At 38.8% G+C, this 26,933-nt stretch overlaps 1 protein-coding gene and 1 pseudogene across 1 annotated transcript in view; both read right to left on the bottom strand.

Moving 5' to 3' along the window:
- Positions 1-12,920: 12,920 nt before the first annotated feature.
- On the bottom strand, positions 12,921-13,039 carry LOC112469813 (annotated as a pseudogene).
- Positions 13,040-19,172: 6,133 nt separating this feature from the next.
- Positions 19,173-26,933, bottom strand: part of FAM96A (family with sequence similarity 96 member A) — a 16,927-nt gene continuing 9,166 nt past the window's right edge. The window contains exons 3-5 of the mRNA XM_006920275.3: positions 24,637-24,686; positions 22,538-22,583; positions 19,173-20,460 (exon numbers count right to left, since the gene is read on the bottom strand). Coding sequence (XP_006920337.1) covers positions 20,363-20,460; positions 22,538-22,583; positions 24,637-24,686 — 194 coding nt within the window. The 3' untranslated portion in view covers positions 19,173-20,362. The remainder of the gene's footprint in view (positions 20,461-22,537; positions 22,584-24,636; positions 24,687-26,933) is intronic.

Genomic DNA, 26,933 nt, shown 5'->3' with positions numbered 1-26,933 from the left:
GTCCCAGGCGCCGGCTGGAGGCGCGCCCGGCTACCCGGGACAGGGCTCGGGGCGCCCCCTGCTGGGAACCCCCGGGACAGCCCTGGGAGGAGGGCCCGGAGCCTCCTTGCCAGGTCCCGGCGTTTACCTCCAGAGACCTGGCAAGACTCCCCCAGCGTCCTTACCCTCTCTGCCACTCGTGTGTTGGGTGGCCTTGGGCAAGTCAGCTAACCTCTCCAAGCTTTGTCTGGAAATTGATTTAAATGAGCTAAAATATGTGACATAGCCGGGTACAATCACTCGGAAAATGGTATTTCCTTGCCCCACCCCAGTCCCATCACACACCGTAAGATAGGAAACCCCACTAGGGAAAAGGCCCTTTCCTCCTTGTCACTCAGCATGCTCACCGCACAGACTCTTCTGGGAACCTCACCACCCACATTTTACGGCGCGGTGGGGAGTGTGACGGGGACAGACACTATCTGCCTCACCACCACCCCTCAGCTTGGGAGCGGCCTGGCTTCGCTTGGCCTCTGTGCCCTCGGCCTTGGCATGGTTGGTGAGTGAAGTCCCGCATCACCATCAAGCCTTCCCTAACAAAGGACTTGAGTGAGAGTGGATTCCCCCTCTCCTCCTTACCCCAAAATCTCAGGAGGAAAAAAGGAATGAGAGGGTGGGGGAGGAAGGAAGCAGAAACAGAACTTCAGCCAAGTTCAGTTTTCTTACTTCAAGGCAAGAGGCTGTTTAGTGAAAGAAAATGGAAGCCTCTTCCCAGAGCTTCCATTCCCAAGTCACCCAGCGAGCTTCTCAAGACAGTCCTAGAGGAAAGAGCATTAGATTTAGAGTCCTGCCGTTGGGGTCACAGCCCTGCTCTGCCATTCCTTGTGTATGGTCTTGGGCATGGCACTTGAGCTTTTCCTTCATTAATAAAGTGGGGGAAACACGCCTTCAGACAGCATCTAATGGAGCTATTATGAGGCTAAAATGAGAGAGTGTGTAAGATGCACCTAGAGGACCAATTCCAGAGTAAGCCCTTTAGCCTTTCCCACACGAGTACTGACAAGTACAGATGAACCTTGCCTTCCAGCTAACCAGTATGTCAGGGCCTGGGACAGCCTAGGGAAAGGTCCCAGAACTTCCCTGTTTATAAACTACAATATCTCAGGACAGTGCAGGCTCTAAGCTTCCTGTCCCAAGAGCACTGTGCTACTTGGAGTAACTATCCAAGACCAGAGGTGGCTTCCGAAGTCAGCAGGTAGAGGGGAACATCTGCTGAGGCTTCACCAGTGCAGGAAGGCCTTTCACCCTCAGACCACCCTCAATCCCCTCACACCCATTTCCAGTTATCTATTAATGTGTAACAAACCACCCTTGGTATCTTGAAACAACATTCTTGTTAGGCTCACAAATTCTGAGGTCAGAAATTCAGATAATACACAGCACATGTGGCTTATCTCTGCTCCACAATTTCTGGGGCTTCGACTGGGAAGACTTGAGTGGCTGGAGGATGAAATATTCTGGAGGCTTCTTCATGCAATGGTCAGTGCCTAGGATGTGATGAAGCCAAGGCCAGGCTCAGCGGACACTGCTGGAGCACCTACATGTAGCCACTCTCTCCATTCCCCTCTGAGCCTCAAGATGAATACATAACTTGCAGCAACAATATCACCTTGCATGAAGCAAAACAGATATTTTTGGAGTTGGTACTTGGAAAAATATAGAGAACATTGCAATTGAAAAGGTCATTGTCAATCATCCCATCCAGCCTGGTTATTTTTCAGATGAGGAAACTGAAGCTCAAAGAAGAGAAATTACTTGTTCAAGGTCACATAGCTAGTGAGAGGCAGAGCTAGGAATAGAACCAGGCCTCCTCCAGATTCACAATTTGGTGCTCCTTCCACTGTATCTGCCAAATGCAATTGCCTATAGAAGTACCATCTGGAAATGCATTTATGCTTAAGATTGAATGAGTTTATTACCTAAGAGCAGTGACAGGACACTGAGCACTGAACAGGAGACCAAGGCAGCTGTGGGCAGAGAAGGAGAGGCCCTGAGTGTGGTGGCGACAAGGACGCCTACTCCAGAACAAAGCCAGGAGAAGGTCCAGTTATTAAGAGCTAAGAATTATGTAACTCTTCTAGTTCCTGCCTGATTTCCACAGTTGACCAAATAGAGCCTAAATGCCTCACCCTCGCAGTTAAGGCTCCAACCTGCATGTCCCCGCTACACAAGCACATCCTCTGCCCTCTTGTGCATGCACATCTAGCTCTTTTGCCAGGTTGGATTATTGGCTGTATCTGCCTCTATGCCTTTGATAAAGCCATTCTACCATCACATCTCTCAACCCATCCCACAAAATCCTATCAAAGGGCCTTCAAAGTATCATATCTTCCATGGAAACTTCCCTGATCTGCCCTCTAGATGGCTTTCTCCCCTGAGGACTACCACTCTTGGTTTGTACCTAATTGGCATTCTTTTTCTATTCTAGTTATGATTAGTGTCCACTTCCGTTTTCCTCAAGGACAAGAACAATGTGTTATTCTTCTTTGTACCCATGCAGTGCCTGATATCCCAAACCTAATAAAGTTTGTTAAATTGAATTACTAGAATGTAAACTCCACAAGGTAAGGGACCATAATTGTCTTATTTCCTATTGTTCTCCAAGGGTGCCCAAGTGCCTGGCACTTAGTAATCTCGTGTTGAATGGAGAGATATATAATTAATTTTAATAGCCGCCACATATTACATTTCACCTAGCACATGCCATCTCAAAGCCAGGAGCTTTACTTCAAGGTCAATATTGTTATCCTCTTTTACAGAAGAGGTAACTGAGGCTTAGGAAGTTGACTTGCCCAAGCTCACCCAACCTGTAAGTGGCTGAATCATGATGTGAATCTTGCCTACCCATCTCCAAAGCTCAAGCTCTTTCTGTTTCCCCCCAGTGCCTGCCCTCAATTGAAACTTACAAGTGTTCTAAAATGATATGAGTATAAGGATTCTCAGCTCTGGCTGTCCAACAGAATTGCCCTGGGAGTGTTTAAAAATCCCTATGCTCAGACTGCACCTCACACCAATTACATCAGAATCTCTGGGAATGGGGTCTGGGCAGCAGTAATGGTTAAAACTCCTGGGTAATTTCAATATACAGGATTGGAACCAGTTTGTTCATGTCACGGAGACCTGAGGAAACGAAGGCATCCTCCATCAACCCACCAATGTGCAAACACATCTGAGCACCTGCTTTGTGCAAGACACTCCAAGGGACTGTGAGATAGGTAAGTTACAGGAACTAGAAGCTTCCACAGGATGAGAAGACAAGCCCACGGGAAAGATGTAACCATGGCAGGCACTAAATTTCATCGAAAGTGGTGATATCCTAAAGCGTACTTTGGTGCCTGGGAAGTTTACAGAGCTCAACAACCTGTTGACAAGGAGGGAGGGCCTGGATGAAGCTGCTGCATGTGTCGGCCCAGGCAGCTGGCACTAGGGTTGGCCTAAAGGATGCATAGTGTGAGGGCTAAATGTGGGGACTCGGATGCCAGGTGCTTGAGTATGGATCCAAGCACACAACTTACTGTATGATCTAGGGCAAGCTTCTTGATCTCTCTGTGCCTCATTATCCCCATTGGTTAAATGGAACTAAAAATAGCATTTATCTCATAAGTTATTATAAACATTCAATTAGTTCTGGATATGTGTAAAGGACTTAGTGTCTGGCACATGATAAAGTGCTCAATGAATATTAGTTATGTTTATTATTCCTTAAATGTCTGGTGTGAGCTCCTCTAGAGGAGGAAATGGATCTCACCCATCTTTGTATCCCACCCATCTCCAGCCTGGCCCAGAGCAGGTTCTTAGCAAGTATCAAATGAAGCCTGGAATGCAGGCTTCTTGTTAATGGGTCCAGTGCTGAATTCTTTCTTAGGCTATCAGGGCAGGCCAGGAGAGGAGATTGGTGGATCCTTCCTAGCTGACTCACCCCTTCGGAGGAAGGCAAGCAAGAAGCCTCCTCCTCCCAAAGGTGGCCTGGTGGCCTGTCTTCTCAGCCATTCCTGGCCCTGCCCACCCTACCTTGTGCCCTCTGATCTCCCACACCCAGCCAGGCGGGATCAGGGGTGTGGAGCAGGCCTGGCGCCCTTCCTGCTTCCTCCCTGAAGAGGTCAGCAGCTCTAATCTCTAGCCCTCTAGCCTGCTAGACTCAGCAAGGCCTTTACCCTACCACAGGGATGGGGCAGGGAAGGGGAGGAAAAAAGAAAGGGGCTGGGGCATGGGAGGCCTTGCCTTTCCCTGGAAGCTCTGGAGAGTGGGGATTCCTGGAACTATGTGCACTCTCCTGGGTACTTCCTGGAGCCAGATGCTGGCTCAGTGCCTGGAAGTGTCAGGTCTACTCCATCAGGCATCATGTGGGCATGTGGGGAAGAAGAGGCTTGATTCAAACTTGAAAGAAAAGGACCAGGAGAGTAGGAGATGGGGAGAGGGAAGGAGAACACAATAGGTGGAAGCAGCTGTGTGTACAAAAGCCTGGGGGTGTGAAACCACTTGCCATTTATTGCCTTGACTCCCACTTGAGCCAGGATTGGAGTCACACTCTGGGATCAGGACCCAGGCATATGCTGTCACCTTCTATGTGGAGCAGAGGTTGGTGACACAGGCACGGGATGCTTGGCCAGGGCCCCTAAACTATGCCCACCTTTAGGGCTACAAATTCTACTAAAGTACTTCTCTAGGCTCAGGAATCAGATAGGACTATTTGTATTTCTATTTTCAGCCACTTTCTGGACAAGTCACTTCCCCTGTCTGAGCTGCAGTTGCCTCATCTGTAAAATGGGAATAATTACACCTCGCTCTCTCAGGACTGATGTGAGAACCAGACAAAATATTTGAAACTGGCACAAATGTCAGTTTCTCTTCCAAAATAAATGTTTCCCTCTCTCAAGACTGTCACTTGTGCCATATCTCTCCAGCCATGTTGGTCCCGCCACTGCACCTGAGATACTTTATTTCTTTGCCCTTCATTTATCTAAGGCTCAGCTCAATTTCCAAGCTCATTCATTTTTCAAACATTTCCTGGTGCCCACCCTTGGCCAGACCCTGAGAGAAGTGAGGCACCAGCCCTGCCCTTCGGGAGCCCAAAGACAAGCGGAGGAGATATCTTGGGAACAAATGCCCAGAATCTCATGTTCTAGGGCCAGGTCAGAGCCTGGGAAGAGTCCCAAGGGAGCCCAGAGGAGGAAGGATGGTCCCTGGGTGACTGGGGGCAGAGGCAGAGAGGCTCCCCTGAGGAGAGACTGCTTCCCAGACGTCACAATCATGCCCGCTGAGCTGAAGCTATGATTTCACTTTTCTGTGTTTGTTAATGTGCCCTTTGAGTGACTCCTGTCTTTCTTTTCCACATTTTGTTGATAATGTGGTTGGACTTATCAGAGGTCTTTGGTGAACCTATGAAGGAAGGATGGGTAGGACAGCATTTCCTCCTCATCTTCCTCTGAAAAGAAACTTCAGGGCCAGATCTGGTCACTCTGCAGGCAAATCCTTCCACACCCCTGACTGATCCCTGACGTCTATGTAGCTGGCCTTCCCACTCAGGGTCCTGTTCTGCCCTCCCTGGTCTGTACGCTGACTCCATCTAAGCTAAGCCCAGTTCCTGACCCAGTAATGAGCAGCTATATCCTGGAAAACAAAGATACAAAAGGCCAAATCCAGTCATATACAGTAGCCTCTGCCCCAAACAGGACTTAGCCCTGCTCCTTCCTCTCCAGAACTGCTCTCCAGGATAAGGGACCCCAAGCTGCCTCAGCTCATTCCTTTCAGGAGATTCTCAGTCTTGTCTTCTATCACTCCATCCACATAGAATATTTTTATCCTTCTACAAGATCAAATCAACATTTATAGAGACCCTATCATGAGCCAGGCATTGTACTGTTTTCCAATTATCTCAATCTCTAAGTTGAATACCGTTATATAAGATACACACACGCACACTCACACATAATATAGATGGAAAAACTGAGACTCAAAGAGTGTAGTAGACATGTATATTTGTTTTGGCTCTCCAATTTCCAATGCACCTTTCCTATTTGAGAGGAAGCAACTACAGGGGCAGTATTAGGGTGAAGTGGATGTGATGAACCATCTCCCACCATAAAAACTGAAGAGAGAAAGTCCTTTTCCCCCCAACCTCAGTATCCATGAGAACATTAGCTGGCCAATCAGATACTTCTTCCCAGCATTCTGAATCCCAAATGAGTAATGCCAAGCTATTCACAGTGGTCTTCAGAAGTAAAGGAGATATTCTCGACAGAGTGTTCCAGTCTCTAGAGCCTCTTTGGTTCCTGCTGTTTCAGCTTCCCATTGAGTCCAAGTCACTCTAGCCATCCAGCAAATCCCTTTGTGCTGAGTTGGCAAGAACCTGACTGATACTGGGAGAACCAGGAATGTGCTCAACGCTAAAGGGCCAGGAATCAAATGAAGGCATCTTCTTTCACACCCAGAGTTTTCCACTTTGTCACAGAGCTTCCAACACAGGAGAGAAGGTGGGTAAAATATCAGGATGATGGGAAAGGGAAGCCCAAGGATGACAGCATGCAGCAGGCCTAGAGAGCAACTAGTCCATATTGGAGCAGGGGAATCTGCAGAGGAACAGAGGGCTCCAGGAGTGATGTCTCCGAAAAAAAAAGTGAATCCGATACAACAGGTAATGTGTTTAAACCTACTGAGTGGTGCTCTTAGAGAGGAAAGTTTTGGGATGGATTTAATATATATATCTAGAAAAATTAAATGAATGAATGACAAAGTGATCATTAATCTCAGGCAAAAAGGATGCATAAGTAAGGAAATGTTCATCACAATACACTAGAGCTCAGCTTTGAGCTGTGAATAATATTTACATGTCATAATAATGTGAATAAATTTTTATCTTATCTCAGTCAAAAGAATGATGAGGGACAGGGGAAAGTATAAGCATTAGACCATCTTTCATAGTAGGAAATCAGTGGATAAATAAAACTGAAAAGTCATGAAATAGCATTATAATAATATTTTTTGGAAATATGGTGTTGAAGAACAAAAGAACAATTTCAAGGGTTGAAACTGGGAGCTTCTAGGGAGTGGGGCTCAAGCGTGGGGCAGGATAGGACAGGGGATGTTGGTTTTCAGTTATAAGACTTATAAAGTATTTACTCTTTAAAATAATGTTATTTTGATAAACATTAAAATAAAAAAAGAAAATAAGTGAGATCAGATTGATAGAAAAAAAGCAGATAAAATCACAGCTCAACATAGCTGAGTTCAGTCTTCACAGTCACTAAAAATAACTGACCACTTACTGTACACCAATCACTGTATTATTATAATCCCCATTTTACCAATGAGACTTAGTGAGACTCACGTAGTTAACATGTAGCAGAGGCAGGATTTAAACCCAGACAGTCTGACTCCAGAGCCCCATTTATGCCATACCCCAAAGCTCCAAGCTTTGCATTGACCATTAAGATAAACAGAAGTTAGGCAGGCAGGGGTGTTCAGTATGTCCAGAATCATTCACAAAGGGCCACATCAGGCACAGCAGGGCCGCTGGGCTCCTCCCGCTACTCTTCCGCCCAGCATTGGCTAGAGGATACAGCTTTGGATTTGGGATAAAGCCTAAGAATACCTCTGTAAAGAACAGAATAATCTGCCTAGGGAAGCCTCCTAGTTAGAGTAGCCGGGGCCCTTGGGAGAAGCAGAGCAGAAGTAACTCTGGTCCTTCACGAGGAACACAGGGTGAAAAAGAAAAGATGGCTCTATCTAGAAGTGAAACACACCACAGTGTGCCATGCTCATATTAAAACTCTATTTTGTCAGTTTGTCCCCAACAGGAAAGCTAGACTAACAATACACCATCCCACTTACAGTTTGTAAACTAGAAAATATAGAAGTCTTCCAGAACAGAACCAAAAGATGGGAAATATGGAGAAATGTTCAGAGGCATAGAGAATAGATTTAGAAAATCTAACATTTGTTTAAAATGAGTATTAGGAGAGAAGAGAGAAAATTAAAAGGAAGAAATAGTAAAAGATATACTAAAAAAATTATCTTTGGCTAAAAAAAAAAAAAAGATAAAAATCTTTAGATTAAAGAAACCCACCAACTACCAAGTTGGGTCAATGAAAAAAATATCTATACCAAGGCACATCATGGTGAAACTTCAGAACCCTAAGAATAAAGAATAAAAAAATCCTAAAAGAATTCAGAGGAGGAAAAGCATCTTGCCTTAAGAAGAATACAGATCAGACCAACAGACTTCTCACTTACCAAACCAAACTGTCCACTAAATATGAGAACAAAATGTCTCATAAATCTTGCCACACACATTGAACATGAAAAAAATTACTCTAGAAAGTGTAAAAATGTTTAGAGAATCCTCATAAGAAAGAATGATATGGGGTATAAGAAATAGTCTGAGCTGAGTATGACTACCCCAAAATAAAATACAGCTGGAAAGAAAAGAATTCTTTAGGGGTGGACACTTGAAGGATTCTCAATTAAGCTGCCAAATTTTAATGATATGGGATTATTTCTTTCTTTATGTACCCAATACTACTTCTTCTGAATGTCAGAATCACCAGACACCTTAAATTTATTGATTCAGAACTTCTGGGGTTGGGGCTGAGGAATGCAAACCTTTAACAAGCTCCTTAGAAAATTCATATCTGCACTAAAATGTAATAATCCAATGTATATTTGTTTTTAAAGGCAATTATATATAATCACAAAAGACATCTCATTTATTGGTTTTTATTTCTGAGAAACAACCTATATGCAAAGAGTAAACTAGTTTAACAATACGTACGGATCAAAATGTAATACTATAAATATTGACAACTCAAAAAGTATATACCTATCAAATTTAGAAAGTGGAAAGGGGATAAGAGGTAGAAGGCAGGGAATTTGCTGTGGTTTATATAATTTTAAATTACAATGGAAGGCTCCTAAGAAAAATGACTAATATCAGTGTTGGGGCAGAAAAAGTACAAGGTGAACCTAGAACTTCTTGTGCCAGAAAGTAAGGAAGTGCTCAAAATGGATGGTAACTAATGTGTTGAGGTTAAGGGAGCCAGCTTGGAGGGGCCCCCACTGGCCAGATTTGGAATAATTTGAGTATTGAAATATTGAAAAGAATAGATTATAATATACTGAATAATTTTAAAAGAATCCATCAGTTCTAATCTGATATTTTAAAATAAAAATTTTAACAGGAGAGAAAAATAAAAAGATTTTTAGAAGAAAAATGCCAAGTCATAAGTATAGAAGAAATGATAGAATTAGAAAACTCACTACTTTACCACCATATAGTAATGAGTGATTTAGGCAAGACTCATCATCAGATGTTAAAACTATTGAGTAAAAGGTTGTTGGAAAACAGTATATTCATGTGGTCTTTAAGTATCACCCCACAACTACTCATTAATGACAAAGAAAAAAGGATACTTTTACAGTGGAGGATTCTAGCAGATACCACCTTAATAAAATGTCCAAATTTAGCATCACTGGTAATGGGACAAATAGACATCATGCATCTCCTAATGTGTTGCACTGAGAAAGATATAACATTATTTATGTAGTACTCTTGCCAAAAATATAGAAGCTGAATCCAATTATGAGAAAACAATCATATAAACCCAAATCGAGAGATATTCTACAAAACAACTTACCTGTACTCTAAAAACATGACTGTTCTAAATTAAAGGACACTAAAGATATAGATCAACTCAGTGCAATATGTAATAAATGATTGGATCCTAGATTGAAAAAAAAACATCAAAAGGGACATTATTGGACAATTGTAAAAATTTGAATTATGGAATACATAATCCTATCAATGCTACATTGTAGCATTGATAGGATTATGTATTGGTTATGGAGAATGTCCTTATTCATGGGACAGGCATGTTGAAGTATTTTGGGGAGCAGTGGCATTATGTTTATAACTATTCCTCAAGTCGTTCAGAAAAATGGAGAATATGTATATTGTAGAGTAAAAGTTAAATAGGGCAAGCTGTTACAGTTGATAAGCCTAGCCGAATTCTTACAACTTCTCTATAAGTTTGAAATTGTTCAAAATCAAAAGTTGGAGAAAGTAAACTATAACATTTATTGTAGTAATTAGCAGAAAAACTAAAAATACAAATAATAGTTGAACGCAGTTGTCTTTGGGGAATAATACTGGGGTGGGTGGAAAAAAAGGCTTCTAGTTTTCATTTTCTATTTTTTTAACTTTTTTTGATTATGCTATGTTTTTATATTACTTCTATGATTAAAGAAAACCAGATTAATTAATAAGACAAACTATGTACAACTGGCTCAATGATCCAATATCACCCAAACATATGATCCTCCTGCTGACAATTTGCCAGGTCAACAGTAGCCTAATGCTGCATCACAATGCCTAAGTCATTGATCTCACTACACCTCATCACACAGATATTTTATCATCTCACATCATCACAAGAAGAAGGGTAAATACCATACAATAAGACATTTTGAGAGAGAACAGTCACATAACTTTTATTACAATATGTTGTTATAGTGGTTCTATTTTATTATTAGTTATTATTCTTAGTCTCTTACTGTGCCTAATTTGCAAATTAAACTTTATTATAGGTATGTATATATAGGAAAAAACAGTGTATATAGGGTTCAGTACCATCTGCAGTGTCAGGTATCCACTGAGAGTCTTGGAACGTATTCCCCATATATGGGGGCCTATTGTATTCTGATTCATCTGAACACACCTCACCTTAATGTAGCCTAATTGACAACTCAAAAAGTATATACCTATCAAATTTAGAAAGTGGAAAGGGGATAAGAGGTAGAAGGCAGGGAATTTGCTGTGGTTTATATAATTTTAAATTACAATGGAAGGCTCCTAAGAAAAATGACTAATATCAGTGTTGGGGCAGAAAAAGTACAAGGTGAACCTAGAACTTCTTGTGCCAGAAAGTAAGGAAGTGCTCAAAATGGATGGTAACTAATGTGTTGAGGTTAAGGGAGCCAGCTTGGAGGGGCCCCCACTGGCCAGATTTGGAATAATTTGAGTATTGAAATATTGAAAAGAATAGATTATAATATACTGAATAATTTTAAAAGAATCCATCAGTTCTAATCTGATATTTTAAAATAAAAATTTTAACAGGAGAGAAAAATAAAAAGATTTTTAGAAGAAAAATGCCAAGTCATAAGTATAGAAGAAATGATAGAATTAGAAAACTCACTACTTTACCACCATATAGTAATGAGTGATTTAGGCAAGACTCATCATCAGATGTTAAAACTATTGAGTAAAAGGTTGTTGGAAAACAGTATATTCATGTGGTCTTTAAGTATCACCCCACAACTACTCATTAATGACAAAGAAAAAAGGATACTTTTACAGTGGAGGATTCTAGCAGATACCACCTTAATAAAATGTCCAAATTTAGCATCACTGGTAATGGGACAAATAGACATCATGCATCTCCTAATGTGTTGCACTGAGAAAGATATAACATTATTTATGTAGTACTCTTGCCAAAAATATAGAAGCTGAATCCAATTATGAGAAAACAATCATATAAACCCAAATCGAGAGATATTCTACAAAACAACTTACCTGTACTCTAAAAACATGACTGTTCTAAATTAAAGGACACTAAAGATATAGATCAACTCAGTGCAATATGTAATAAATGATTGGATCCTAGATTGAAAAAAAACATCAAAAGGGACATTATTGGACAATTGTAAAAATTTGAATTATGGAATACATAATCCTATCAATGCTACATTTTTTGAGTGGGAGAATTATATTGTGGTTATGGAGAATGTCCTTATTCATGGGACAGGCATGTTGAAGTATTTTGGGGAGCAGTGGCGTTATGTTTATAACTATTCCTCAAGTCGTTCAGAAAAATGGAGAATATGTATATTGTAGAGTAAAAGTTAAATAGGGCAAGCTGTTACAGTTGATAAGCCTAGCCGAATTCTTACAACTTCTCTATAAGTTTGAAATTGTTCAAAATCAAAAGTTGGAGAAAGTAAACTATAACATTTATTGTAGTAATTAGCAGAAAAACTAAAAATACAAATAATAGTTGAACGCAGTTGTCTTTGGGGAATAATACTGGGGTGGGTGGAAAAAAAGGCTTCTAGTTTTCATTTTCTATTTTTTTAACTTTTTTTGATTATGCTATGTTTTTATATTACTTCTATGATTAAAGAAAACCAGATTAATTAATAAGACAAACTATGTACAACTGGCTCAATGATCCAATATCACCCAAACATATGATCCTCCTGCTGACAATTTGCCAGGTCAACAGTAGCCTAATGCTGCATCACAATGCCTAAGTCATTGATCTCACTACACCTCATCACACTGATATTTTATCATCTCACATCATCACAAGAAGAAGGGTAAATACCATACAATAAGACATTTTGAGAGAGAACAGTCACATAACTTTTATTACAATATGTTGTTATAGTGGTTCTATTTTATTATTAGTTATTATTCTTAGTCTCTTACTGTGCCTAATTTGCAAATTAAACTTTATTATAGGTATGTATATATAGGAAAAAACAGTGTATATAGGGTTCAGTACCATCTGCAGTGTCAGGTATCCACTGAGAGTCTTGGAACGTATTCCCCATATATGGGGGCCTATTGTATTCTGATTCATCTGAACACACCTCACCTTAATGTAGCCTAAGAACACTGATATGACAGCCTCAGGAATTCAGCAACAAGGAAAGTCAGTTGATGTGACCCAATTTAGCTTAATTAGCTTAACCAGAATAACAAAAAATAACAACAAAAAAACCTGAGAACTATAACATTCCTTAAAAAAAAAAAATAGAAGAAGAACTAATAAGCTTCACTAAAGGATCATAATCATTTTTTTCCTTATATTTTTATTTTTTTACGCCTACAGCACCTGGTCTTCCTAGGTGGTCTCCCATCTAAGTACTAAGCAGTCCCAACCCTGCTTAGCTTCTGAGATCAGAAGGGTTTGGGCTTGTTCAGGGTAGCATGGCCATAGACTCATAATCATTTTTAATTCTGCATGAATCAATGAATTAGCAACTGTACACCAAGCTCAATATTAATCACTCCTATAGTTGTTAATGATGTTAATGAATCTTTGGAAGCCCCAGAAAGCTAGAATCCACTGTTGCATTTAGTAGGTAGAAATTTAAAAACCAGAAGGAATGTTAGAGATTATCTAACACCTTCATTTTATAGCAGGAAGAAGGAGGCCCAAAGAAGGGAAGTGACTTTTATCAGAGTTCCCATTACTCTGGGAACAAAGCCAGGATTAAAGGTCAGGCCCCCTGACCCTTCGTTTAGTAGACATTCCTTACATGAAATGCTAAGACTGAAACCATGGGTGTAGCCGAATCCCCTTATCATGACTAAAGTGAGCCTGAAACAATTCAACAAGAAAACACTGTACCAGGCACTGTGGGATATAGAGGAGGCATCTAAGAAGATAGGAAATAGAGAAAACATTCAAGGTAACCAAAAATATGAGCAGTGTGCTACAGTATTAGACTCTAGGTGTTTAGATAAAAGAAAATTTCCCCAAGGCTTTCCCAAGGGAGAAAAATAAATTTTATTTATCTCCCACCTTAAAAAAATATTTTTAAAAATGGTTTTATAAAAAATACATATATCATAAGATTTTTTTTGGTGTTTTAAATAACAATTATTAGGGGTTATCAAGTTATTAAAAGGAAATATAGTCATTGCAAATAAACTTCTTTTAAGGCAGAGAGAACTACTCTTAAATATAATTTCCTTTTATCCATTTTATATGTAAATGTACTCTTTTGTTTTTAATTGGGATCACTTGGCATATATTGTTTTGTATTTTGCTTTTCCTTTCTTGATTTTATCTTGGGAATTCTCCCACATAATTAGTCTTTGAAAACATTAAGATTCCATTAAATGAATGTAGTATAAATTATTTAACAATTTACCAATTATTGGACATTAAATTGTACATTTTTTATCATAAAAAAATATTGTTGTGATCATGTGGTTCATAAAGTAAGATTTCAAAATAATAGTCATGGATAAAGTAAACAATTCAATAAATGGTGTTAAGACAATAATTAGCCATCTGGATAAAAACTGAGTTGGCTTCATTTCTCCTTGTATACTAGTATAAATTCCAAATGGATCAAAGATTAAAATGTTAAAATGTTAAATAACAAAAGTTAAATGGAAACATAAGACACATACTCCAGGGTATATAAAATTAAAGATTGATAAATTAAGTCACAGAAAAATTATTCATGGCAATAAAAAAAAGTCAAAAACAAGTGACGAACTGGAAAAAAAATACTTGCAACACACATCACAAAGGGCTACTCTCTCCCCAATACATAAAGACTTCCTGCAAATTATTAAAACAGACTAACAAGAAAAATGGACAAATGATATGAACAGATAGTTCACAGAAAAAGAAATACATATACATATACAAATAGTTGCTTAACCTTGTTCATAATGAGAGAAATAAAAATTAAAACTCTACTGAGGTGGAGTTTGACAAAAATCTAAAAGTTTGATAAAGCCTTATTTGGCTGCATTGAAATGGAGCTTCCAAACCTGGACGGTAGGGGTATAAAATGGCACAATCTTTTTAAAAGACAATTGGTCAATATCTACCTAATTATAAATGCATAGATATTTTACCCAACAATCCTATTTTCAGGAATTTACCCTAGAGTTCTACTTGTACATGTATAATATGAGCTACATAAAAAGTTGCTCATTATAACATGGTTTATAATAGCAAAATAGTGGCAAAAACCTAAATGTACATCAAAAGGAGGCTTGTTAAATAAAATGATACATACAACAAAACACTCACACTGCAAAAAGTAATGAGGAAGCTCTTTGTAGCTTGATGTGGGAATCTCTCAAAAATACATTGTTAAGTAAAAAAATAAATGAATAAAGTAAAGCATAGAACAGCCCAATCTGGCACGATATATGCTTAAAATTTGTGCAAAAAGTGTATATATATATTTTTTTGTATTGGATTTTACAGGCATAAAAACTCTCTGGACTAATAAGAAACAATTAACCATGAAACCTCTTAGGGAGGCGTGAGAGCTGGCACCAAGGAATCATGCTTTGCTGCCATCTAGTGCTCCCTAGGTAATTGCACCCAGCCAGGCAGGAAGATCATTGCCTCCATTAAGAAACTTAGCACCAAAGGGCTCTCTTCTATCTTTATTTAACACTAATAAAGCATTTACTATGTTCCAGACATTGAGCTCAGCATTCACTAGTATTCCCTCTTAATCCTTTTAACAGCCTTATGAAATAGGTACTTTTATCATCCTCATTTTACAAATGAGGGAACTAAGGTAAAGAGACTTTGGACATTACACGAGATCATACAGCTACCATGTGGCTAAGTCTAGGGTTAGAACAAGTGGCAGATTGGCACCAGGCTCTGTGCTCTGAACCACCTCCTTTGTGAGGGTCAAAGGTCTGTGTGATCCTAACAGTACTCAGAGAGAACCTCACAGCCCACACAACAGCTGCTACCCCCATTCTCCCAGCATATCTGCCCCAAATAATTTCACACAGGGACTGAGTTCACCTCTGTCTCATAGGCAGTTCGACCTGAGTCAGGGACAAATACTGGCCCAGGCTAGATCCAGTGGGCTTTATACAAATTTTATTTGTAAAGTATTTCATACCACATACACAAAGATATAAGGAGTAATATAATAAATACTCAGTACCCACTAGCAGCTTTAGAAATAGAGTGTTTCCAGGAACGGCGCATCAGTGATGAGTTTCAACGCTCACAGTTCAATGGCTGGTTTTCTTCCATTGTATTAACACATGGGGGACACCAAGTAGACTATGAATGCAATATGACTTTTATAGCAATTCTCATCTTTCCTAATAAACAATCCTCCCCTAATTAGTTAATTGTATCCTGCTGGAGTTATCTGCTGTTTGAGTAACAAAGCAGTTGCTTTACAGTGGAGCTACAAAGCGTCTCGATTATTTGTTATAGACTAAGAAAATAGTGGCTCCTAACCAAGATTGTGAACCTCCAGGCTCCTAGGAGTTACTGAAGGAATGAGAAACCCAAGTGCTGAGCTAGCACTATTTGTCTACCAGAGTTATTAACCTGGGATCCACTGACTTCTTAGCAAATCTATGAAAGTCCTGGAATCACATACTTTGTATGAGTGCCTTTTTCCTTTAGGGAGGGGTTCCATTCCATATCTTTTGTCAGAGTCTCAGAGGTCTGAGACCTTCCAAAAAGATTAAGAATCATTTCTATAGAAGAGAAGTTGGCAAATGGCATAGGCCAAATCTAGTATAATACTTGCTTTTGTACAACCCACAAGCTAAGAATAGAATTTCTATATTTTTAAATGGCTAAAAAAAAATCAAAAGAATATTTCATGACACGTGAAAAGTATATAAAATTCAAATTTGTGTCCAAAAATAAAGTTTTATTGGAACACAGGCACTCTCATTCATTTGTATATTGTCATGGCTGCTTTTGCACTACAAAAGCAGAGCTGAATATGTGCAACAGAGATGCAAAGCCTAAAATATCTGGCCCCTTTCTGAAAAAGTTTGCTGACTAGATGGGACTAGATAATATGTCTTGTATGCATCTATTTCTCACGTGCATGTAGATGCTATTACGATTAAGTACAAATTCATTTAAATATATTATTAATATAGTGAACATTAGTCATAGAAACTCTATTAACTGTATGTGGGAAATTCCCGCCATGTGTCTTGCTGGGAAAAAGTCGGCCTCCCCATACAGATTCTTCCTTGTCCCACCTCCCTGACAGCCAAGACATGGAGATGTGACTTGGGATCAGCCCATCTAGGACTTAGAAGCTAAAGTGAGTCACACAAAACAGTAGAGATTAGGGATAGAGGAGCGATCACACTGGCAGTAGTGGAGACGTAGACATTACTAACTTCCAAGAGCAGCAGGGTCAGCAGGATGGGCGTGCCTGCAGCAGTAACCTGTTTCTGGTTGCACATCAGTGGTCTCCTTACCAGACAGTTTGTAAGGTATAGTTTTGTCTTTGAGTCTGGCTGTCTGGCCTCCATGTCTACCTGGCCAGGACAAGGTCAGGCACTCCATGAGACTGAGCCTGCATCACTCATTGCTTGGGGCAGAGGGCTGAAAGCAGAGGTCAGTATGTATGAACGCCAGGAGGACAGACAGTGGCTGATTCGTCTTTCTATCCTCGGCTCCTAAGATAGTACCTGTTACTCGTAAAGTGCTCACTAAATATCTGCTGATAAGTGAACCAGTGAGTTAAGTACATGAATTGAGGAAAGTATACACTAGGGATCTGACTTCAGACTCCGGCCACCTGAAACTGGCAGTGAGAGTTTTATGTATCAAGGTCTCATGAGAAGGGGATGTAAAGACAGCCCTGCTCCTCAAGCTCTATATGCGGCTTCCTGGGTTTCCCAGATTATCAGAGCTCCGGTGATGAGAAATGGTCAGAACTTGGGGATTCGTGTAAATTTGACCCTGGGCTATGAACCCCAGAGCTCCCTCAGATAATGCTTTCTCATCTTAGAAGGTGGCTGGTCAAAAAGCATGTGTGTATGCACATGTGTGCACTAGGTAGGAGAATATGGAACAGTGTGCACACCAGGTGCACTAGCTCTTGCCCTGGACCTGGATCAGAGACTGCCATAAAGCAAGAAACTTGGTGTTGGTGCTAAGGACCTTTTCTGGTGGGTTTGTAATTTAGAAAGAAGTGATTACAGTGATAACCAAAAATCAGCAACATCGCATTACTTCTAGATCTATTTATATATGGTGGGTGACAGATTTTTAAAGATCTGGAAGAAAGGAGCCAATGAGAACTTTTATAGCAAAAAATCCAGAATCAACAGTGGTATTTCCACAAAGCTAGTGCTCCAATGCCACAATATTTGTGGTTTCTCTAACAGTGGCATTTTTGATCATCTGAAGCGAGAGGGAGAACACGCCGTTATTCACAGTGCAGAACTTTAGCAGAAGCCCAGATGGCTTAACAGGATTTCTATAACCAGTATGTGGTATATAAGAGTTAGGTTTATTTTTGTCCCCTACTATCATTTGAAACTTTGTTGAGAAGACATGATCTTCCTCTGTTCATGGGTAAAGATTTAGGCAGACATATTTGTCAGATAAATCTTCCTGTCATTTTTAATCATATAGTCTCATTGCATTAAAGTATCTGGTCAAAACTACAAACTTGGCATTAACTTTTGCTAATCTGAGCTTTGGGCCTGAAACCTATAGCAGAACAGTGGGATGGAGTCCTTCACTCCCTCTTCTTTCCTCTTCAACTCCTCTCTATGCTACCTATTCTACCACAGCCTCGGAAGCTGAGGGAGAAGCACTAGAAATAGAGCAGTTCTTACTTACCTGGCTGGCTCTGTGCTCTCTGGGCGTGGCTGGTGTTAAGAGCTTTCTCTTGGGTTGACATCTTTATGACTTAACCAGAGGTTCCTGTTGTGCCCCTTGACCCTGGCAGATGCATTTCCATCCTGGCTGTTCACTTGCTGTCCTCTTCTCAGTACTTGGGCACCAGGCAGTATGTGTGCAGACCCTTTTGGCTGAGGTCTCCTTGGCTCTGCTGATGGCCTGTTGGAAACGTCAAATATGACCCCACAGCACGGCCGTAAGAAAATTCATTCATCCCTAGCCATGACAATGCCATCAGCAAGGCAGTTAGCTTTGCCTTTTACCCTCTAGATTTCCTAAGCAGGAGTCAGAGACCAACCTTCAGCCCAGTTCTGCTTGCATTCTCAGGCCTGAGTCAGGCACCAGTTTTCTGGGTCTTCCAAAGCAGAGAACACATTTCCAAACTGAGTTGTCCACTTGAAATTCTCCTCAGTGGATAGTGGTAGACGGTGTCACTTCCCTACTCTTCTTCCAAAATGGGGGTTGGAACTCAGCACTGCAACAGTTTTTCCCAAAAAAATCTTTTCATCAATCTTCTAACTCCTCTGTTCTCTCAAGTTATATTCTTAAACTAGATAAAGGGGTTCATGTTCTCCTGCCTTCCCCTTAGTATCTTCAATCAAATTTGAGGCAAAAGAATTCCATTCTAATAACTTGTCTGTTACTTATTGTTGCATAACAAACAACGCCAAAACTTAGTGGTGTAAACAATAAACATTTATTATTGCTCACAGCTTCTCTGGGTCAAGAATTCAGGCGTGGCTTAGCTAGGCAGTTCTGGCTCAGGGTCTTGTGAGATTCCAGTCAAGATATCAGCCTGAGTGGAACTGGACATGGTTCTGACTTCTGACATGGTTCACCCTCACAGTTTGCAAGCTGGTGCTGGTTGTTTGTGGAAGGCCTCAGTTCCTCTCCATGTGGAATTCTCCTTAGGGCTGCTCAAGGGTTCTCATGACATGGCAACCAGATTTCCACAGAATGAGCAATCCAGACCAAAATGAAAGAAGCAATACCTTTTATGTTTTAGCCTCAGAAGTCACACACTGTCACCTCTGATCCTTTATTAGTCACACCAGCCAGCTCTGACTCAATATGGAAGAAAACTATATAAAGGCATGAATACCAGGAATCAAGGATCATCGGGGGCCATCTTGGAGGCTGCCTACCACACCCTGTTACACTTCAAATGATATTATCCCCCAAAACAAACTGAACAAAGTACAAGTAAAGAAGAGACCATAAATTTAGATTGTTTTAATCAAAACTTCTTTGGAGACTTCTTGATCTTCAAAATTACATATGTCATTTGGCGCACTTCACATTTATTCCTCATCTATAAATGGGTCCAGGACCTTCCTTGAAGGAAAGCAGGGCCTAGAGCTGATCTTAAGGATTATTTTTGGTTCTCAGATCTCTGATTCTACATAATAATCCAAAAATAAAGCTTTGGAAATATTTTTTAGAGATGACATTTACACTGAAATTTACAGTTCAATAAAGACATTCTAAGGTATGTCATTACAAGAATCATCTCTGTTTTATTTATTTTACAGAGTAATGATTTAACTTGAATATATTTGGGCACGGTAAGTATTTGACATGAAAAGCAGTTGTATAAGAATGGGCATCAGAAAAATAGCAACTCATCTTACACATCACAACTAGAAAATATTTTTCTGTCTGATCATTTAAGTGTTACAAATCCTGAGAATGTTATACACTGAACAAACTAGGTACTACCTTATAATTAAATCTTGCTTGGAAATCATCCTTTAAAAAAATGCTTTGAGGTACAAATCACCTATGTATTAAACATGAGTCTTTTACATTTTACAGAGTTTAAACAAATATATCAAATAATTACAGTTCAGTGGCTTTTAAAACAGCTATTAGTCAGGTTCAAGGACACACTGTTCCACAATTTCCCGTAAACTGGGGTTCTCCATTGCAGCTGCTACTCGCTCTTTGTCATTTATCTGCTTGTTGACTGCAAAACACACAGACAGAAGTTAGCAAAAAAAACTGTGTCAATATATGGCAACAGACACTATTTTTATTAGCCTGTTAAAACAGAAAATTTAACTCCTTGAGAACTTACAGTTGGTTTTGGTTAATTATTCATAAGTTCTGGAAAGAAGACTTAGAAAAATATCTGTTATAATCCTACTACTCTACTACAACTTTTCATTTCTTTCTTCCTAATCTTTGTTCATATATAGTTATATTCAGTAACTATTTATGTTACTGAAGTAATGTACTTCAGTAAACACAATTTTTAAAATTGCTCTTTTTTCCCCTTGAGCCTATTTTTTAAACTACAGGGTTATTTAACACAGAAAAAATTATAAGTTCTATATTAATTATGAAGACTATGTTACAATAAACACCTTTAAACATACAGCCTTCTTTCTGAAAAGATTCTAAACGTGGGTTTATTAGATCAGAGTATATAAGTATCTTCATAATTTGATTCATATCATTGAATTACTTCTCAATATTTTTTTAGCAACTTATATTTGCAACAGCAGTACCTGAACTATCAGTTTGCCAGAATTATCTGGTATTAATAAAAACAAATTCACATACACACACATAAAACAGGAGGTAAAAAATGGCTCCAATTGTTGTTGTAATTTCTTGATTAATAGTGAGATAATATTTTCCCATGTTTATTTATTAGTTCTTCTTGTGTGGATTTTCTATTCATGTCTCTTTCTATTTATCTACTAGGTTTTTTTTTTTTTTTAACAGTTTGCATTGATCTTCACATGATAAATGTATTGGCTCATACCTCTTGTCGTTAATTTGCTAAAAGCACTCTTGATGGAAGAGTTCAAGAGAGGGATGTCCATATTCTTAAAGCAGGCTAACTTTTTTGGGATCCTGCTAAAATGTCACATGTAGAAAACATACATATATTCCTACATAAACAATTTTAATTCTGTATTTCTTCCTACTACAATGTAGGCTCCACAAGGACTACAATGTATCTCAAAGGTCAAACTGTGCCTACACGTAGAAAGCACTCAATAAATACTAAGTATGAAAAGCCCAGAATGATAAAGTTTAGTACTATGGTATTATAAAATCCCATAATCAAGAGGAGTTTCAAAAACATAACAAAGGTGGATTTAGCATACCTAAACTCTTTTATTTTTTATATTAACAGGTATGAGCTATCAGTTTATGGGATCTGAATAAATTTAACCCACAAGGAGTAAAATCTACATACTGAGAACTGCGAAAATAGGACACGGTTTTAGTAGTTTTCATGACAGCACCTAAAATGTTTCCTGGATGGGCTGTTCCTCTGAAAGCAGTGGGCTTCCCTCTTTGTAATTCTCTTCTGTGTTTGTGTTTTTGTACATCTCTTCCTATGTGTGCTTTTCTAAGTCACCGTCTTCCTCTGTATGTCTGTCTTATTGAGGCTCTTACTCTACTACTGTTCCTTTCTTATCTGCTGTCTTTTCCCAACTTCTCAATTTACCTAGTGATGAAAGCTAAGCACAACATGCACTTTAAATGTATTCCTCTATTTTCACTCTATAATTTGTAGATAAAATTCTGTTGTATTTAATGTAATACATATGCGATGTGCAACATTTTGTCTTCTGCTTTTTCCAAACCTCACCTCTGCTATTTTTAAGTGGCTTACACTGACTCAGAAAGACAACACCTATTCCAAGATTCCCTACAGCTTTACTTGGTAGACCTCCGATTTCACTTTCAAGTACACAGCTCTCTAGCTTACAACCAAGGAAAAGAATCAAGTCCTGTTTAGAGCTTATAAATCAAGGTTCCTAGAGCCAGATGTTCTTTACAGATGTGTAGCCACTTGCCTAAACCAGTCAATATCGACAGGGTCTAATTCTAATTCACCCAGAGTCCTATTGAAAAAGTTACTTTCTTGAAATGCCTAGGTTTCCCCACATCAAAGAAGAGCTAATAACTGATTTTGCACTTTTTTGCGAATGACCCTGCAGATACTTGGCTGGCAGAATAACCTAGTATCCAAGATAAAGTACTATCTGAAGTTATTTTTTAATAGTTCGAGATTCACTTACTGTCTTCTTCTGTTGAGTGAGTTCCTTCAGAAATGTAGATTTCCAACTAGGAAGAAAAATATTAAAAGCAAAACATTTAGAGCACTTTAAGATGATAAGTGAGGTGGAATGTACAAAGAACTCAAGTCTAGGGATTAAAGCCCAAATCCTGTTTCCATCATCAAAGATTTAGGGACAAATCTCTCAGATTCTTCTTTGAAACAAGTGCTAAAATAAGCAGGATTTTTAATTTTGGTCACCTGAGGAAGTCTATTATTTTTTTTATGAATGCAAATGAATACAATTTTATACAAATGAGATCTCACTCATATTTTACACATGGATATCTCTCCTTCCTCCCAAACCAGTATCTAAACTTCCTCCCTGCCCCACCCCCACCAAGAAAGCTATATTAATAATCTAGTGTAGCTTCTTCCATCCTTTTCTCTATACACCATAATCTAACACAGATTTCACACATACATACACCCCAAGGTTAGATGTTCATTTGTATTGCTTATTTTACAAAAATGGGATCACAATATATAGTTTTCAGTATCCTCCTTTTTCTCATCCACGTTTATCTTGATAAATTTATTCTCAAGTACAATATTGGTTAAGCTACCCATCCTGACCCTGCTGCACTCACTCCCTCAGATTAGCTAACCTCTAAGAAACAGGGCTTTTGAGACAAATCCACAAAATTGTTGCAAATCCTAAGGCAAATAAATCATGTTATATGATATAGACATGTTTACTCTCTGGAGAACCCTGGAGCATATGAGCTAATTCTTATATACTTATTTACTACTGAGATTTTTTCATGAATGAAAAAAAACCATAGCTTATTATGGCTAAAAGAGACCTTAGATATTATCTAGTCCATTCTTTTTTAAAAGACAAAACACCATATAAATTCCTAGTGGCATAATACTAACTCTTATTCTAGACAACAGAGTACCAGTTATAAAATCACTCCACTACAGCCATGCCACCTTGAACATGCCCATCTCGTCTGATCTCGGAAGCTAAACAGGGTTGGGCCTGGTTAGCATTTGGATGGGAGACCACCTAGGAACACCGGGTGCTGCAATCTTTAAAAAAAAATCACTATGTACCCATTTACTTGGGTTTAAAATTATGCATGACGCATTATTCTGCAAACAGCAAATAAAGGACAAGAGTCAAGCACTTACCCTGCTATTCCTATATAAACTGTATCTCTGGGTAAACAGACAGCTGGTTTGGTACCTTGTAGGCATAAAAGATTCTAAATTTGAGAGGTTCCTTGTGGCCCTCTTTAAGTGGGTCGTACTTGGTTTTAAGATTTTGCACATGAAAAAATGCTCAACGTTTTGAGCCATTAGGGAACTACAAATCAAAACCATAATGACATACCACTGCAAATCCACTAGGATGGCTATAATGAAAAAGACAAATAATAATAAATGTTGGCGAGGACGTGAAGAAATCAGAACTCTTATACACTGCTGGTGGGAATGTGAAATGGTGGAGAAGCTGTGGAAAACAGTCTGGGAGCTCCTCAGAAAGTTAAATGTAGAGTTACCATATGATTCAGCAATTTCACTCCCAGGTGGAAGAGAAATGAAAACATGTCCACACAAAAACTTGTACACATACGTTCACAACAGCATAGAAAGCGGAAACTACCCAAATGTCTATCGACTGATAAATGAATGAATGAGGTATATCCACACAATGGAATAGTATGTAAAGCTATAAAAAGGAATGAAATACTGATACATGTTGTAACATGGATAAATTCTGAAAATATTATTCTAAGTAGCCAGTCTTAAAAGACTACAAATTGCATGATTCCATCTAAATAAAACGTCCAGAATAGGCAAATCTTTAGCGACAAAAAGTAGATTAGTGGTTGCTTAGGGATTGGGGAGGATTTGGGAGAAATGGGGAGTAACTGCTATCCGTATGGGGTCTATTATTGGGATAATGAAAATGTTCCAAAATTAATAGTGACTTTGCACAATTTGGTGAATAAAGTAAAAACCATTAAATTGTACACTTTAAAAAGGTGAATTGTATAGGTGAATTACATCTCAATAAAGCTGTTATAAAACAACAAAAAACATCTTCCTTACCTTATGTTTAAACGGTAAACACCGTTGAAGTTTTACTCTTAAGCACAGCCCTGTAGAGGAAAAAAAGGCACAATTATCCCTTCTTACTGGTTCTTGAAAAAGTATACAGCTGTATCTAGGCATCTCCATATAGTATAGTAACTAAAAACAGCTTTGGCTCAAGCCATTTTAGGTCTCCTTTGAGCCTCACACCATGCATGCTAGCAACTTTAATATAGACATAAACTTATATATTCCGCATGATAATCCAATGAGCTACATATTATCAACCCCACTCTGCAAATTATGAAATCAAAGTCACAGGGTAATTTGTCCAAGATCACTGAGCTAGTAACTAGAATTGGAACCCAAAACCACTGCAAAGCCCAGGTACTTTCTACTACATCAATTTGCCTTCAGGCAAAGGTCAATTAACTCATTAAACTTTACCTAATGCCCCAAACAGGCCAGGCCATGCAAAAATTTAAAGCCAAGAGCCACTTAAAAAGGACCACAAGAAACCTCTTGAAGCTAGAATACTCTATGTATGCAAGGTCCAAAGCTGTTTCACTAAAACAAGTTCCTCTGAAGTTCAGTTCAATGCCAAGTCATAGTTCAATGATTCTTTTCCCAGTTAAGACTTGAAAGAGAAGTTAAAACTGGGCTTGGAACAGACCCTCATTACCAATGTTCCACTTCCCTCCCGCCTCAAAATAAGGAATGAATTTTAAACTAAATCTATACCCCTAGACATAGAAAATAAATCAAACTCCTCATATTATAAAGAGAGAGTATTTCAGTAATAAGTTTTGGCTTTGCAGGCTTTTATTTGAAGCAATTTATTTCCTCTCCCAACTAATACTTAAGGGCTTATTATACTATAAGGAATATTTCCTTAGTATTTTGATTTAAAAAAATAATAAAACCCCAAACCATACATAATAGCAAAATACAGTTGTTAGACTACCAATCTTTTGGGGAGGTATGAAATTAATTTGCTTTTGGTCTTCTAAGTACCATCAGGTTTTCTAACAGAATTGTTTGAAAAATCCCAGAATAGGAAAAGGGATTAGATGAGCTACAATGAGACTGGGCCTAAGAATCTAGAACATAGTAATTCCATAATACATATTAGGGAACTCTAAAGACAATATGTAATCTCTTTAAAAGGGTCTTCCATTGCAGGATCTGCCTTAAAGCATATCTGGAGAGCCCTTCTCTTCCCTCTGCCCCCACATTGTCTCCTTAATGTTACTGTGGACCATCTGAGCACCCTCATGTGTTCTAGTCATTGTTGGTAGGTGTTTTACTCATTAAGTAAATAGTAACTTTTAAAATTCACAAAGCACTTTCTTGAGCATCAACATCCTCAAGAGAGGCAATGAAGTATAACTGAGATAGATACTTTAGGTTCAAAAGTGGCTCCACTACAGGTCCTAGCAAGTGCAATGAGACAAGAGAAAGGTATAAAAGGCATCCAAATAGGAAATGAAGAAGTCAACCTGCCACTATTTGTGGATGACATGATTCTCTATATAGAAAAACCTAAAGACTCCACAAGAACATGACTAGAAACAATAAGCAAATACAGTAGTTTCTGGATACAAAATCAACGTTCGAAAATCCATAGCATTCTTATACTCTAATAACGAAGTGTCAGAAAAAGAAGTGGAAAAATAATTCCTTTTGCAATTGCAACAACAAAAAACAAACCTAGAAATAAATTTAATGAAACATGTGAAGGACCTATTTAACGAAAATTATAAGACCCTATTAAAAGAAATCGAAGAAGATACACAGAAATGGAAAGTTATTCCATGTTCTTGGATTGGAAGAATCAACATCGTTAAAACGACCACATTACCTAAAGCATTACACACCTTTAATGCAATCCCCATCAAAATCCCATCGGCTTTTTAAAAAGAAATAGAACAAAAAATCATCAGATTTGTATAGAAGCACAAAGACCCTGAATTGCCCAAGCCATCCTGAGAAAAAAGAATGAGGCTGGAGGCAGCACTCTGCCCGACTTCAAATTATACTACAAAGCGACCGTAATCAAAACAGCATGGGTCTGGCAGCAAAACAGACACACGGACCAGTGGAACAGAAGCGAGAGTCCAAAAGTAAACTCATATTTATATGGGCAAATAATTTTTGACAAAAAAACCAAAAACATACAGTGGAGAAAGGAAAGTCTCTTCAATAAATGGTGCTGGGAAAACTGGAAAGACACCTGCAAAAGAATGAAACTAGACTGTTGTCTATCACCACACACCAAAATTAACTCAAAATGGATTAAAGACCTGACTATAAAA

The sequence above is a fragment of the Pteropus alecto genome, unplaced genomic scaffold (assembly GCF_000325575.1).
Source record: "Pteropus alecto unplaced genomic scaffold, ASM32557v1 scaffold86, whole genome shotgun sequence".
Taxonomy (NCBI): domain Eukaryota; kingdom Metazoa; phylum Chordata; class Mammalia; order Chiroptera; family Pteropodidae; genus Pteropus; species Pteropus alecto.
The sequence above is the reverse complement of the archived record's forward strand: the minus strand, read 5'-3'. Positions and strand labels throughout refer to the sequence as shown.